At 39.2% G+C, this 17,342-nt stretch overlaps 1 protein-coding gene across 1 annotated transcript in view; it reads left to right on the top strand.

The window, feature by feature from the left end:
• SPAG16 (sperm associated antigen 16) overlaps positions 1–17,342 on the top strand; it is a 430,506-nt gene that overhangs the window by 303,713 nt on the left and 109,451 nt on the right. Inside the window, 1 exon segment of the mRNA XM_068408093.1 lies at positions 6,174–6,300. Coding sequence (XP_068264194.1) covers positions 6,174–6,300 — 127 coding nt within the window.

Here is a 17,342-nt window from a genome sequence, read left to right on the forward strand (position 1 = left end):
CCCTAATTTTTTTTAATAATAGATATTGTGTTGACTGTTTGTTCACATGCTCACAGTGCACATAGAGCTGGATTAGAGGAGGAGGATGCTTTTGCCCCATGCAGTCAGTAAGCTCTCAAAACCTGCACGTTGAACCTCGTAATATCAAGGGATTACAATAGATCAGTAATCATAATAGGTACGGCAAAAATAGCCAATTCTTACAGCAAGTTGTACCAGTTCTACATAGGGCAAAATTAGGAGTTGTTCATTGACAACTGCTAATAAAGTTGGAGGGTTCTTCTGTAGGAACCAACAGTGAAGATCTGAGAGATGATTGTTTCTGCATCAATATCGTGGATTCACCTCACCTCCAGAACAGCTGGTGTCTTGCCAGTTCATGTCTATTCAAAGCTGTGAAAAATGTCACAAGGAGTGAGGACCAGACCCCAGTCGCTTGAGCTCTGGATGTTAAGTTGCTTTGAAACATAAATGGTCCTTTGTCACTTTGATCGAAGTCAAAACTATAAAAGGAAAAAGTCAGTAAAAAAGCAGATGGGAAAACACTGGCGCTGCCTGTAAATAACCCTTAATCAAGCCTTTTCCCCCTCTCTTGATGAAAATAATTATTAAAAATAGACCACTACACTTTCAAAGTGGTAATCAGTGTAGCTCTGTATTTTTGCCAGGCTAAGTAATTTCATGTCTTTCTAAGAAGATGCTATTTTCGTTTGAAACTGGGATGATTTAAGTCTGGTATTTAAAAAATGGGTGGTGATTGATTAGTCATCAGTCTAATAATGGACTACATCTGCATTTTTTCCTTCATCTTTATTATATTTTACATAATTCATTTGGCTTAATTGGACATTAAAATCTTTTTCCCTGTAATGACTACAGCAGATTCACCCGCCTCTGCTTTGGATTCTCTTGAGATCCCTCTGCCCTTGCTTGCTGCTGCTCAGAAAGCCTAATTCCACCCCGCGGGATGGGGTGGCACAGGGATGGGACTCTGTCTGCTGTGCCTGCATGCCCCCTGTTATTTTTTCTGAGTGTAGTTAGTTTTTGCATTACAACAAGGCCTGAGGTAATAACTCTCACCAGGTTTCTGATGTGCTTCATGCTGTAAATGTGGGAGGTAATGATTCCTTCTCTTAAAAATATTCACTTTAATGCATATAAAATGGTGGTAGAGTTAAGTGACTTAGGATGTGTCCCACAGGGTGCATCTTAGAAACGCAGATTATTAGAGTCTGTCTCAGTTTGAGGTTGCTGAAGCTATTACTCACGTGGCCACTTTGTCTACTGGCACTCAATGGCAAGGAGTGTCCACCACGCTTCATGTACACAGAACAAACTCCTTTTCCTTAATTCAGAGGCTGGTAACAAGACTGTTAAGACGGGTAAAAAGCTCATCAGCCCTTTGTTATGCCAGAGGTCAACCACGTTCCCAATAGTAATGGAAAGGGAAAATAATTATCAAGCTTCTTTCTAGTTAGCAAGGGGCCTAGAGCTTGAATCTGTTTCCATTGAGGTTGATGAAAATCTTCATCTAACCATCATAAGAGTCCCTTAAAATACACTTCACACAGCTACATCTGTTTTGAAAACAAAGGACTTCCAAATCAGTAAACTTGGCTGATTTGATATGAGCTTGTTATAGTGAAAATGAGTTGCCTGTTCACTCACTATTTTGCCTTTTTAAAAATGCTTCCAAAAGGTCATGAAACAATTACTGACCTGCCTTCAGAATTAAACTTTGAAGAGGGTACTCCTGGGAGGAGTTTATTGCAGTCTAAATTAGATAAAAGCCACTTGTTGCAGTTCATATATTCTTGATCTTTCAGCAGTAAATCCAGAGGTATGTTCATAAGCAAGAGACATAATTATTCAGATTTTTATCCTTATTGCTGATGTGAAACAGCAATTTTCAGGTAATATTTGCTTAAAATGTACGTGGTGATTAGTCCCATTTTTAATCATTATTAATAGTCACAACAAAAAATGTATATTTAAAAAAAAGGAAAGAAGGAAACAGATTTTTAAAACTTTTTGGAAATTATATAAATTTGTTAATTACTGCTGTTATAATTATTTGTTTTACAATGGTTTGCAAGTGCCAATTGAGATTGGGATTGTGATGTATAGGGAGCTGAGCATACCCGTTTTAATGGGAGCTCTTCTGTAACATAAAGATGTTCATTAAGTCGACAAGGAAGGTAAAGAGGGGAGGGTGGAACTGTAAAGGCAATTAAAGGACTTGCAAAGTCCTTTAAGTGGAGCCTGGAACAGAAACAGTCTTTGAATCCAGACTAATTGAATCCTTGTATAAATTCTTTAATTACTTTAGCATGCACACACAAAAAAGCACCAACTTGGTTATATAGAATAGGAAGCAAGTCTCACCAGTGTAATGAATCATTCTACATGCTCTTTGATTAGAGGAAGTAATAGAACTGAGCTGTGGCCGCTGCAGCATGAAATGTAGTGTAAATGAAAGTCAGTACAACGGGAATCTGCTTTTGCACTTTTTCTCCTTGGATCTCATTGTCTCCTCCTTTTACATGTAGGAAAATCAGTCAAGCCCTGGTGGTCCAGCTTGCTGTTCAGTAAAACGTGTCATCAAAAAGACATCATAAAAGACTTTAGTGTGGCAAGAAACAAAAAGAAGAAAATGAAGTGCAAGGCAGAGGGCTCTTCAGTGAATAACTAAGATAGTAACTGTAAAAGGAATAAAAAAGCCAAAAGCTCATAGGAGAATTCAAAGTGATTCTGCTTTAAAGCTTTTGAAAATGACCCGTTGCCAGATGCCAATGAGTTCATTGAACATATGACTTACCTCTTTCTTTTTCTTTGAATGGCAAGTAGCTTCAAATTATCCTTAAGCTTGATTACATTCCTGGTTTATTTCTTCCTATTGAAAAGTTGTTATCCCACATCTCCAGCTCACTCGATTTAGAAAAGGTACGTAATAGAGATGACATCAGGCAACAAAGTGGTGAAATGTAATAGCTGGCTCATTAACAAAATTCTTTTTCATATGGTTTTAGTGTAGAAGCTTTCTACATATCAGTAATAATTAATGCATTTAATAATAAATCTGTGGACAGTGTATGCTGAGGCTGATAAAATACCTGTTTGCATGTGTTGACATGTTCCCATCAGAACTCTGTGTTACCTCTGTTTGCCGATGAAGACTACTGCCTTTTCATGGAAATCAGGTGAAATATGCTACTGGGTGTTGCATTTTATGCACAGTATGTTTATACCAGGCATCTGGGAGGAAATTGATAAAAAGTCTGCAGACTTTTGACAGCAAGAACTGGTTGATCTTGCTACCCTTTGGAGCAGGACCATCTTCTCCAGTGACTACAGTTGCAGTCACTTTGTGGCAGGGACTGTCTCTGATCAATGTTTGCATAATATCTATTTCAGTGAAGCATTCTTGATGCTATTATGATCTATTAGCTGGACCACGCTGTTACTTAAGAGTGAAATGTCATATTGAAAATCCATGGACGCAACTGTTGATGACATGAGGAGGAGTCACAGAGCACCCACTGGAGTGTCTTCTGTAACTACACTGAGTGGGTTATGCGCAGTCATACCCAGATGGGCTGGCATTGATCTAGTTCAAAATTGCCGAGTTACCAAAGCTGTAATTAAGGACCATTTATTGAATTGAAGTATATTGGTCACATACAAACCAAGTTTGAAGACAGGCATATGGTAAAACAAAAAAAAAACAAAACCACCCCCCCACCCCCAAGCTATTATTTACTAAAATGCCTCTATGGATTGAAAAATATGCAAGAATATGTCAAAGTCATCTTACAGGTTATGAAATAATGGCTATAAGGGATACTAGTGGTTTCCTAAGTGGACTATTAATAGTGATGGACATAATTTTTGCAGAAGAAAGTGAAAAGAGAGAGGATGGTGAGGTGTAGAAAGCTGGTCCAGTAGCTGAGTACTTACACTGAGGAATGGAGGGATCTTTCTGCATGCACATGCTTAGTTCCTCTTCCCTTTACTGGCGTGATAGATAATGACCTAAGGAAAGGAGACGTCCCACTTGATCATGCGTGTCCCACTCTCCCACTTCGTAGTTGCTGCTGTGTGCCACCTTCACAGAAACCTCTGCTCAGCTGAGATACCATCTTTAACCTCTCTGAAAGTCAGGTTACAGGGGTCTCAGAATGGGCTTCCAAAACTGGTGATCAATTTTGCAAGAGTTGCTTTATAAGAATCAGCAATGGGTACAGTCATGGTTGATCCAGACTCCATGCTGTCTGAAAAGGGTGGGGAGGAGAGAAAGAAGAGCTTCAGCTGTTTAGCCCAGAAAATAGTGTCCAAGGGGGGATATAAATGATACTGTAAATGAAATGCATCAGGGACAGGGAAGAAGGGAGGAGTATTTCTGCAAAAAAAATCTTTGTATTTAACCTAAAGGAAGTATATTGCATGTGAACAAGAACTTTTAAACTCTCATTTTATACTTATGGGCTGAAAGAGTTATAAATGCAAGGACAGGCAGGTTCTAGATCAGCAGTGAAGGGTGGATAGGGGAACTGCTGCTAATCTGGAATTAATCTGTTGCTAATACTGGAATTCAGTACTTTTATCACGGCAAGTGTATGAAAGCGTTGCTTGTAAGAGTAAGGGACTGGATTTGATGACTCTTCCAGTCTCATATCCATGGTGATGAGCTTTTTTCCATTAAAAATTTATTTTATTAAGATCCAATTCAAGCCATGCAGCAATTTAGAGTGTAGCTGTTGTATTTGGAGGGGTTTTTGTTGTTTGTTTCCCAAGCAGCCTGCTTGACCTCATTGTTTGTATAGGCTGAACTTCATGAAAGGAGCCAGATGAAATGAAAGAGGATTAGGGTACAGCTGGCGAGAGTTAAAGAAATAGCTTTTCCGTAGTGCTCAGCACCACTGTGTTGAGGGGGGATGCAGTTATGGTTACTGAGCTTTTTTTGCAAAACAGCGAGTGCTGAGAGCTTACGCGTTGCTGGCTGAATTCTCCACGCAATGATTCCTTTGTTTCTCAGTGTTACTCTGAGTTGGTCCCTGTAACAAGTCAGAATGGAGTTTTGACATTTTAGATCTCCTCCAAATGAACCTAAAGATTTCATTATACTTATACCAAGATAGTGTTTCGCAGGCCATTACTTTCTACTTGAGAAGGCAATGGATATTTTCAGATCTTAATTCCTCTATTTGCTAGATAACTCCACACATTTTCTTGCAGGTATTATTTACGTGAAAGACATAAAAATTAACCGAATATAAAAAGTCTGCAGCATCTGACCCATGTTTTACCTGATTTCCAGTTCCATACCATTGTGATTCTCCTTCGAAACAATACCCTTTAATCTAATCTTGCATAAATTGGAAAAGACATTTACTTTGATAACTCTGAGTGCACACCAGCTGAACTGGTTTGGGGATTTTGAATCTTTATTTAGGAGGTTAAAATGAAAAGTAAATGTTTCTACATTGGTAGCTAGGGGCTTCTTTCTGTTATGGTGGCAGTAATTAGCTAAACAAAGTTATATTTGGGCATTGTTTACTCTGTCTTCTTTGATTTTTGCATTTATTCATATGCTGCATATTCAAAATACTTCTGCCACTTCTTTAATTGCCTTTTTTTTTTTTAAATTAATATTGAAGAGAGGCATGGGGGACATGGTCCTGCTGTCTTTCCTTGCGTAGATTGTCCTTGCATGCTTCTGACTCACTGAAATGAGGGAGATTGTCCTTAGCACGGCTGTTAATGGATGTACAGCAATGAAGGAGTGTCTGTTCCTCTCTAATCTTACATTTTGCATTGAAAACATGAGTAGACAAATTAAAAATCAGGGCTAAAGGGCCATTCCTGTGTCTCTGTGAGAAGAACAGGTATAATCACAAGCCATGTTCTTAGGAGACACTGGTATCAGAATTCAAAAGAACCTCTTTTCTCTTTTTTTACTTACAGTTTCTCCTGAACTGTTCTCTTTAAAAGTCATATTGTATTGTTGCTATTCAAGTCAACATAGTTGTTAAGAGGCTCTGATAACCTCACATTTATTTAAATACATACAGTTACTATGTCTGGCATCAGTGGGTATCCAGCCCTGTGTCATATGCTTTCTTCTTTGCAGAAGTACAAAAGTGATGCCTTTATTCTGTTTCCAACATTGACAGGGTGATACAATTGCTTCCTGTGACTCCTCCGGCATGATGAAGCTCTGGGACATTCGGAAGTTGGTCCCTATTTTATCCATAGATGCAGGCCCACACCCTGCCAACCAGGTCGTTTTTGATCGCTCAGGTAGGATTCTAAAACAACTTTTTCTACCTAAGATGTGGTTTATTTTGAAATCTCTCTAATCTCTCTCTGGTTCTGAAGCGAGATAGCATGTGTGAAACAGCATAAATGTGTTAATTTTAAAGAAGAGGTGTCTGGTTGTGCCAATGATCACTACGCTTGTTTTCCATGGACTAGATTGGCAAATTGGACTATAGCCCATTTATATAAAATGAAAAATGTACAATAACAAAAAGGGCAATTAATTACAAAAATATTGCATAAAATATAGAACTGATCACTGGGGGTAAAAAACTTAGCGAGATTACCTGTGTTCTAGTGATGTTTATTCTCCATTACTGTTTGTTCTTTTATTTGCTAATTCTGTAGTTGCATTTCATAACCAATCTTACTAAGTCCTCTTGTAATTGCCTCAGAACTTCATTGTGTTGACAGGACTGCTTTACTATGCACAAAGAATTGAAGTAACCAGTTATTTTTCATCATCAACCATGTATTACCATGTCAGCAACATTGTGAGTGCATTTTCCTTTGAAGAGGGACTGTTGTAAAACATTTTTTTTATTTTAAAACCAAGATTAATCTTCAATTCCAAAGCACGGGCAAGCATTCATGTTGCAGCACGGAATTAGATCCTAGCTTAGGAAATTGTTCTTACTCAAAGGTAGTACAATATGATATGATATAATGCAATAATATATAATGTAATATAGGTATGTTGAAAAATATGTACACATTTGCATTATATGTAATGGGCATAAAATATTAATGCTTCAATAGAATATGAGAGATAATTAAGGAATCATTAAACAAAAATAATAGTACGGTATTTTGTCATAATGACCTACATACTGTGGAATGCATAATAGCAATATATCGAGTCACTTGGCAGAAAACTTTGCCATCAAATTCTGTATTATTTGTGTAGTGATTTCACAGATCTCTCTGCTGTACCATTAAATAAGGTATTTTCATTTCCAAGGGAAAAAAAATGCATTGACACTGTCCATTTTTGACAGCTTCCCAAAGACAAATTTAACCACTGTTCTATTTATGTGTATAATTTGGAGTAAGAGCTCATTTTTTGTTCAGGAGGATTTGAAGAAGTTGTGCATTTTTGTTTCTGGAGTATAATGTTGGGTCATTTGCAAAGGAATCGCATCCCTGAAAAATGCAGTAGCAATATTTCTAGCCAGATGGGAACTTTCCAGTAGAAAGGTTATCAGCTTTGGGTAATCTAAATGGGCAAATTTTTCCATCATTTGGATAAAATCCAAAATTTTCTCTGCAGGAGTAACCACACAACAGAGATATCAAATTGGGATGGATGATCAGCATAATGCAACAGGATGCAATCACACCTAGCTAAAGATAGGAAAATACATAGCAAAAAGAGACTTTTGCAATTCCTGTGGTTGGCAGAGAGTGAGTGCCTACGTCACCTAAGTAGGGACCGAGGGCGAGGCATACCGGGCGCTATCCACACACACAGACTGAAAAGGCAATGCCTGTTCTGAATAGGTACCTTGTAGAAATACAAGCATACTAATATCTATTTGTTATGGAGCAATATTGAATTTACTTGATGAGTGGCTGGAAGGAATGCATTTTCTGCGCTGCATCCGGGGGGAATGATGCGGTGTTGTTTAGTGCACCTGCCCTTGCTTGGGTGCAGCTTGTTTGGTTACTGCTAGCAATGCAGTGTGGGACCCAGGCCGAGGTGAATGTCTCTGGGACCCTGGGTTTGTGGGTGTTTAACTCATGCTGACACCATGTTTTTGTAGCTTTTTTTTTGCTAATACCAGAGTTGCCAAGTTACCTAAACCAGAGTTAGCCTGAGTAATCCTAAAATGGCCCTTGATACATCAATGAGAGAGGCTGAATGATGTGCTTGTCTGCAACAGCAGACTAGGGCTAGATAAAATCATCCAGCAAGTTTCTGCATTGTTTGTCTAAAGAGTAATTCATGGATTTGGTCAGTCTAAACTATTCAGTCAGTCTTTTGAGTGGAGTGAACTAACAATAATAACTATGTTGAAATAAGCCAAACAGCCAGAATACTCCAAAAATAAATGGTGATGGGAGAATATATCCTGTGTTTAACTAACAGCCTGTTGGGCATGGGACATTTGTCTCATTTGGGACGTCTGTCTGTGGAGAAGCTTGGGTGGATTTTTCTGACCTTATCAAAGCGTGGCTTAATTTCCAACTGTATCCCTCAGTCTCTCCTGGTGGTGTTATACCACCTAGTGTAGAATACTTGACTGCATTAATAGTCATAGACACTGGAAACAAATTGTTGAGCATCTTACAGGTGGATTTAATTACTAGATTAGAGCGCCATAGTTGAGCAGTTTTTTTTCTTCTGCCCAGTAATTATTTAAATTATAGCTAATCATGATAGAAGGGGTTTATGAAAAGTTCAGGGGTATCAGCAAACACGACTGAGGTCAGAGATAGGCCCCAACTAATGCAAGATTTTTGTTTGCTTTCCCTTTGTATTGTTTTCAAGTAATTATCATTGCAAATGCAATGTAGACAAACACATCTTACCTTTTGTTTTTAAGTGGTACTGTCTATTGTTGGTATGATGTGCACTGGATGGGAGTTGCTTAAGAAAGAGCTGGTACCAAGAATGAGTTTGTAAGTTACTGGGATTCTCCTGAGGGCATTATTGGGGATGCTCCTTGATGACTCTAGTGATCCAAATGCTATTCATGGCATAAATACTTGACCATAAAGCCATTTTCTGCTTTATCAGAGCCACACTCAGATCTTAAAGAAGTTAATGAAAAAAGTTGTGTATAAATCTCTCTGCTTAAGCTGCACTCTGCCTTAGCTCTTCTTTAGCTCAGCTTAAAGGTCAGCTTTTCAATATGGCATACTTGTGAGTGAGGAGAAATTAATTACATGATTAATTACCGTTGCACTTTATGAGGATTTTCTTCTTTCCCCTAGTCTTTCTGAAACTAGCTCATGGTCTTCCAATGAGAGCTGGTGATGGAGCTGGCCGGGGCTCGATCCCACTGGGGGCAAGGATCACAGAATCAACCAGGTTGGAAGAGACCTCAGGGATCATCAAGTCCAACCGTTGCCCTGACACCACCCTGTCAACTAGACCATGGCACTAAGTGCCATGTCCAGTCTTCTCTTAAACACATCCAGAGATGGTGACTCCACCACCTCCCTGGGCAGTCCATTCCAATGTCTAATAACCCTTTCTGAAAAGAAATTCTTCCTAATGTCCAACCTGAACCTCCCCTGGCGAAGCTTGAGGCTGTGTCCTCTTGTCCTATCACTAGTTGCCCGGGAGAAGAGGCCGACTCCCACTTCACTACAACCTCCCTTCAGGTAGTTGTAGACTGCAATAAGGTCACCTCTGAGCCTCCTCTTCTCCAGGCTAAACAACCCCAGCTCCCTCAGCCATTCCTCATAGGTCAGACCCTCCAGACCCTTCATCAGCTTGGTCGCCCTCCTCTGGACTCGCTCCAACACCTCAACATCTTTCTTGCAGTGCGGGGCTCATATTGATCTTCAATATTATGCTCAATATCAGGAATACAAAGGAACGTGTTCTTTGAACTCTGCGTGCTGTGAATAGTCTCAGAGAGGGGACCAATCGTGGTTACTGTGGAAGACGAATCACAATGTAACTGATTTTTTTAACTAAATTCACTTTTATTTTTTCATATGCAAGTTAACCAGCATCTCCACGTGCTTATATTCTTGTGTAGCATTCATGAATCCCTTAAACACCTTCTTGTCATCACCTTTTGTGTTCCCAGTTGCTTTCTTAGAAAATGTACTTAATACAATTAATCACAACACACCATTGCGTGTGTAAGAGTTAGAGAAGCTGTAGAGGATTCTAGTTCGTATGCTACGACGTATTTATTTATTATCATAATGTATTAAAACAAACAAACCAAACAAACCCCACTACAATAGCAACAGTCCAAAATCAATAGCAGTTACAGTAAGGCCAAGGGAAAGCAAACAATATTTGGAAAAATAGACTGCTATATTTGAGATCTGAAGATACAATGAGGTGTTATCGTTTAACCTGCTTCCATCCAAGCTGGGCAGTGTTGCTCTCAGCGTTGACAAGGTGTGAAGGGTATGCGATTTTTCTGCCAGAGCACGAATAAATAGCCTGACAATGCCTCTGAACATCTCAAAGGGCAATAGGTACCTATTTTATTTAGAGGGAGAGTATATTAAAAGAATGTAAAGGTTCTAAATTAATGTGAAAGTTGAGAAATGCCAGGATCAAGATTACCTTGTGATAGAAGAGATTTATTTTAGGAGACGGGAATTCTGAGGGTGCAGGAGACCCATTGTTTTAGGAAGTGACTGTCAAACAAATGGTACCACTGTCAACCATGGTGGGGTCAGGGTAACTGCTCAGTGTTGCTATCTAAAAACAAGCTTAATTTGCTTAATTACACATCACATAACATTACACAGGATGGTTTCCATGAGACAGCCATTAGTCCAATGGGTGACAATCATTTGTTGTTCGGTGTGGAGTTGTTTTTGGTGTTAAACAGTGGTGTAAAGCATTTATTTCTCTATATTACCCACCCTTTACTGAATGCAGAATTAATGACAGGATTTTCTGGGATGCCATTGCTGAAGCATTTTCAATATTTGCACTTGGCATTATTTGGGCCTTTACTGCTAATATTAAAGCCACAGGCGATCCACACAGGCCTTATGAGGGATGGAGGCATGGAGATTAAACCTCAGATTGTTAGAATTTCTGCTGATATTGCATCTTCAGGTAAAGTTCCAGAATTAGAGTTTTCAGATTCCTTATCTGGTAACAATTTCTGTGCTCAGAACAGAACTGGCAGAAACAGTCCTTGTAAATTGAGGGAAAAAGTTCAGAAGTATAAATTATATTTTTAAATTCATATGTGCCTAGTGGAGTGTATGTTCTGTTTTTTAAAGGAAACATAAGTAATATTGATTTGTTATGTGGCAGTCTCATTTATTTAGAGGTTTGATCTTGCCATGAGGTGCCCACTCAATTTTCTCTTTGATTTCCTCAGTTCCAGTTGGTATATTGGCTGCAAAGACAAGCTGGTATTGAGGTGCCAGGTGTCTGTCTTTTCTTCTTCTTTCCTTCACATTTTTTGGTTAATTGATACTGCTTAAGTGGCACTGAGTAGATAAAGCTTCGTCTTGGCAGGGTGGGGGATTTTTCTAGGATGGAAGAAGCTCTCCTGTGCTGGGAAGCTGTACGGTGGGTTTTGCAATTGGTGGCTGTCTGTGCAGAGAGCAGCGGATGCACCTGCACCTCGTGGATCTCGGGAGGGGACTGTGTCCAGGTATCAAGACAACGGGGGCAGAAAAAGATCTTGACTCTTTATTTCACTTTTTTTGCAGTTTCTGAAGCTTGCTTTTTGTATTTGTCTCCCTCTTGCTTACAGTTGAAGTCATGCTTGATGGGAGAAAAATCCTCTAGTTCAGAATTTACCACACTAATCTTTTTAGCAGCATCTGATTTTGTCCATATAGTGCAATTATGTCCTGACATTAATGTGTGTTTTTCGCTATGACCCCCATTTCTAACTAAAAAGCTTTTTTCTTTACAACACTTTATTGCTCTGTGTTCTTTAATCTCCAAGGCAGATCACTTGATAACATCTATTGATTCCTTAGGGTGCTTTTCCCCTTGTGGTTCAGTGGCTGAGTCCCTACCTCAATTCTGACTATGTATGTCCTGTCACAGGCAATACAGTCTCAACTTGGGAAATTTTTACTTAATTTAAGTTATTGCCAATTAGCGCAAACTCCTGATCACTGGTGCCGGGTATTGAGAAAAAAGAAAGCATGAAGAATTAAACAAGCTCTTAAGTAAATGCTTTTCCTCCCCCTTTCCCAGTCTCAGCTTAAGCCAAACATCTCTCCTCCCCCCTTCCTAGTCTCTGCTTGACTTGGTTTTGCTACAGGCCACACTCCATCATCCCAATTCCTTTGGTGCAGCAACTGGTGATGTGGGAGGTTGGGGTTGTGTGCTCCAGGCTGTCGCTGCTTCACTGCAGGTCACCCATGGGCCACAGGTATCCTGCCCCATTGTGGGTGTATATCCATGCATGGACCGAAGGGGCACTCATGTAAATTAATTGGGTGTCAATGCATAAACTGATGGGGCACACATGCATGGACCGAAGGGGCACTCATGTAAATTAATTGGGTGTCAATGCATAAACTGATGGGGCACACATGCATGAACTGATGGGGCATTCATGCATAGATAATTGGGCGCTCATGCATGAACTAATTGGGTGCTTGTGCATGCATTAATTGGGCACTCATGCATGAATGTAGTAAACTCTGCAAATTGATGCCCAATATGCAAAGAGAGCCTGATATATAGATAGATTGGAAAAGATGTAGGTATAATTCTTTGGATTTGTCCTGGCACTTGCTTTTTTACACAGAGCTCAGACAACTCCCAGTTCTGGTTATTAATCAGTTTGGACTTGCTACAGTGCTATAGCTCCACCTAACCGGGTGGCAAAGTGACCCAAGCCGTGTTTTTAGAACACATCTTTCCAATTCCTTTGAAACATTTGCACTTCACTTAGAAAATTGGGACCAGTTCTTCCTTATTTTGCTGCCTGCTTTGCTTCTCATTCAGGCTTTTCTGAAGTGTATTTGTAAAGTGTAAACTACAATCTTGTATATCACCCATTCCTCTCCTTTCTCCTATCATGAATTGTTTAATGTCTGTCCCATCAGAACCCTTTTCTTCACTATGGGTTCAGCGCTGCAAGATTGGTGTGTTTTCACTGTATCCTTACACAGCCTTTTCTATACAAACTAAGGATTCACATATTCTGTTTCTTTTAAATATAATTGACCCACGTTCTTATAAGTTTTGCTTGATGAGCACAAATGCAGCCACCTGCATCTCTTAGTTCTCCGTTCTTTTTTTGGTGATCAGCATTTTTAGTTTGTCTTCACTTTCTTGGCTTCAGCTCATCTCCAAGTGCTGTGTCAGTACTCTGCATCTGAGTGCTGTTCTTGTGCGTGCCTCCTCTGCCAGGCCAGCACAGGGGACACTTCTGCAGAAACTGGGCCAAGTAGCAATCAGTCACAAAAAACTCTTCTTCCTTCCTTAAAAAATGGGAAAAGGCTAAATGCCAAAGTCAGGCCTTTTACTTTACACTGGCAAGTTGCAAGCAGTGGTGGGTCTCCATTTCTCCTATCTTTTGTCCATCTCTCTCGTCTCTTTTTCTCATTACTTCAAACTTGAGTATCCCTTTATAAAACTTTTCATAACAAAGGAACCATCAATCAACAATCAGACAAGGATTACAGGGAGAATGAAAGACACTTTTAAAGTCTGGGATATGTGTTTGGTCTATGTCTGAATGTGCATCGCTACTTTAAATTGATCTGTGGGAAATAAACTTTCAGGTCCACCATTTGTTGACCAAGCTGTTTTCACACAAGCAAAAGATTTTCAAGTATTATACCTCGGGTAGAGGGAATGGTGGTGGGCTGGTTCACCTCACCCACACTAGTAGAAAGGTTTTATGCTTTGTCCTTCAAGCTGAAATCCCTGCTGTGGCAGAATCTTGCAATAAGCAAATGCTGTTGCCCCAACTGTGTGCTCTTAGACAAGGCACCAATATTGATGTTTTGTCCCTAGGTAGCCTGCCCAGCCTGCATGTTTGAACTGATGAATCCATTAGTGTAGTCTCTGGAGAGGTTCCTGTGTGGTCTGAGTTGGTTTACACAACCCATAACCTGTTTTCTAGTTCTGATCATGCTGCTTAGCCTTGGAAGTCAGATTGGCAACACATCCGTGTCAGCCCTCTTTGTCTGAGGAGTGCTCACAACATCTGTTGACCATCCTTAATTATTCCTATGGTCAGCATGGGAGTAAAAGGATGTGCTGAAAGACTACATTATTCAACAGTAATTCCTTGTCTCTTAATTCTCACTTCTCCCCTCAGTGCTGCTGTATTTCATTTCTCTCGTTCTCAACATTTGTTTTCCTGACCATAAAATTCTCTAATTTGGAGGCAGTGTGTAGACTGGAACTTGCACAAATATGAGCTGATGGACAGATCATTTTGTCTCCTTGCTTCATGGGGGTATGAAACTATCGCTCTCCTTGTTTCTGACCGTTGCAGTTTTTCAAAAGGGAAAAAGCTGGCAATGAATTTTTCCCCTTTGTTGATCAGGAGAAGAGTTGTGCCACACAGTATTTCTGTTGTGTCATGACCATTTTTCAATATGAGCAAACTCCACAATATTTAAATATGCTAGAAAGAAAAGAAAAGGGATTCTTAAAATATATGACTTTATTTTCAGTACACACATAATTTAAAATGTATGAAATATTTGTCCTTTGGAAAGGAAAGGGAGATGGCTTGGAAACCCCTTATTTTACATTTTTTGCCCTGGTTGCAGGATAGTATTTTGTCTCTGGCTGTGTTTCCTTTACTGAGCTAATGAGGGTGGGGACTGTGTACTACTGCAGGCAATTGCTTTGAGCGCTGAGCACTTTGAAGAGATTAGCCCCATTGATATTCCCTTCATCTTTGTTAGAGAGGAATGCTTCCTTCCCTGGAGTGCAAGAAGATGGACAGCTATTTAATAGAGCCAGCCTTTTTCAAGTAGATACTGTAGTACTAAATATTCCCATCTCGCTTGCCTGCGTATACCCAGCACAAAAACAATGTTCTGGAAGCCAGGGTTGTGCCTCATTAAAGCAATATATTGACCTGTTAGGGTTTTTTTGAGGACCTCAGATTGAATGGATTATTATCTGACTGGTTAAATGTTATTCTTCAAGGAGAAGCAACAGTTTCAGCTGTTCAGGCAGTCAGCCAAAACATGGTGATGAGAAAATTGTTTGTTCCAAAAGTAAATGAAGGGAACGTCCACATGATTTTTGCCATCTTTGTGTTAAACTAACAGAAACTGAAAATTGGAGCTTTATGCATCCCAAGTGGGGCATAACTGATCAAAATTTTGATTCTCCAGCAGCCATCCACAAACTGAATTAAAATGGTTTGCAACAGGTTGTTTTTTTCCTAATCCCATTTAAACTAGGCACAAGTCTTAATAATATGTTCAACATCTCATTTCTCTAGCGTTTACTGTTTTTGTAACTTTACTAGGTCCATGCGTCCTATTTTGTATTCATTGTTTATATTAATTCCAGCTTACAGAGTGCTGCAATTAGAAATTCCCACTTTGAATGTATTTATAGTGATTGAATGAGAACTTTCTTTCACTCAAACTGTACAGCTCCATCTAAAGCCTGGCTTAGATACAAGAGCTTCATCTCCTGATTAACTTATTCCTGCAGACAGTCAGAGAGTAAGGACCTCTGAAGGTCATCACAGCCTTTCTCCCATGAAAGCTCCTCTTAAATATTGACAGGTCTTGTGTTTTGAGTAAAGCATCTGTATGTAAAGATATGAATCAATGCTGCATTAATCATTCATATCCTGTAATAAAAGAAAGGGATTTTTGAAATAAGGTATTATATTGACCTAGTATTTTTGTGTACTTTCTATGTGTTAAACATGCAAAATAGGACAGCCATGGCATTGTCTGCCAAGGACTGGATAGGTCAGGGAATCTGTAAGGGGACAGCAATTTGCATCTTCATCACTGTTGAAATTAAATATATTTTCATCACTAACCAAGCGTCATTAGTTAGCTGGTAGTTTTGTGGACTGATCCAGAATTGTGCTGAGAGCATAGAACATATGCTTATGAAAAGAAGAAATTGGGCAGTTTTGGTTAAGGGAAGCAAATACTTGGAGAGAAGGAGACAGAGTCCATTGGGATTGGATGCTTTGGAGAAAAAAATAATTCTTGTGACAACATAAGTAACTTGGGTATGTTGTTTCAAACGTAAGGAACTTTAGGTAATTTGGTTGTTTACCCACCATTCTTTTCCCTTTCAAGAAGCAAAGTTCATATTTTGAATGAAAACTTTGAAATGAAATGTCAGACACTTTCATGTAAAAACAATCTTTAAAACAATCTGGAAACAGTATTTAACTTTCCACTTCTTGGGGGGTAAAAACTATGCTGATCTATGTTGAGTTTGAGTAACACGCTTTCAGTAACTCAAAAGCTGCATTTTTATCAAACTTGCTATTTTTCCAGTATTCATTTTTAGAAGTAACTGAACTCTAAAAGAAAATTATTCACCTCTGGATACCTATATTGTGATGACCAAGAAAGTTGTGATTCCTTGAACAGCTCTTCCACTTGGTAAATGAAATATATTCATAAGCTAGTTCTTTTCAGAGCTTGGAAAGTAGCATCTCTTTTCAAGAAAGGGATCATCTTTAAATTAAAAGTATGCTGTCCTTAGCCTTTTTTTCTTTTTATTTTATTGACAACTTGTCACAGGAGCTAAAATGCGTAATCATCAATAGCAAGTGATCCATGGGGCTATGCAAAATAAATTGATTAACAATATAATCTCCATGCAGATGTCCTAGGAGTGCCTGTTATTTTTTATGAACCAGTCTGGGAGTCTTGCTTGCGTTTCACTGGCCAGGTGGAAAAAGATGAGTAAGACAAAGTTCAGGGCATCTCTGCAGTTATTCCATTTCTGCTAGCAGGCAGAACTGGCTGAAATGGTGGTTTAATGCACATGGAAAGGGATCATGTTTGCTGAAAAGGAAAAAATGCTAGAAATTTGCTCCTACCGCAGTATCTGCCAGCCTCTTTTTGTCAAGCCTGTAAGCCAACAAAACAAACCCATTGGCTTGAAATGAATTTGAGGCCTGAGACAAAATCCCCTTTGTCATGAAAGCATTATTTTCATTTCTTTTTTTTTTAATGCTATTCCACTACTAAGAAAATCATGACTGAGGTGCCTTTGAGGCATTTAACTTATGCTTATGCAGAACTGTTCCTCAGAGAAAACTGGATGCAATTTTAGGATTAGATAACTGACCTAGGAGAGAGAAAGTGCAAAACTTGCATAGGCACTTTTTCCAGATGGCTATTCACTGGGAAGCCTTCAAACTGCTCATAAATATTTCCTGTCC

Source organism: Nyctibius grandis, chromosome 9 (assembly GCF_013368605.1).
Source record: "Nyctibius grandis isolate bNycGra1 chromosome 9, bNycGra1.pri, whole genome shotgun sequence".
Classification (NCBI taxonomy): Eukaryota; Metazoa; Chordata; class Aves; order Nyctibiiformes; family Nyctibiidae; genus Nyctibius; species Nyctibius grandis.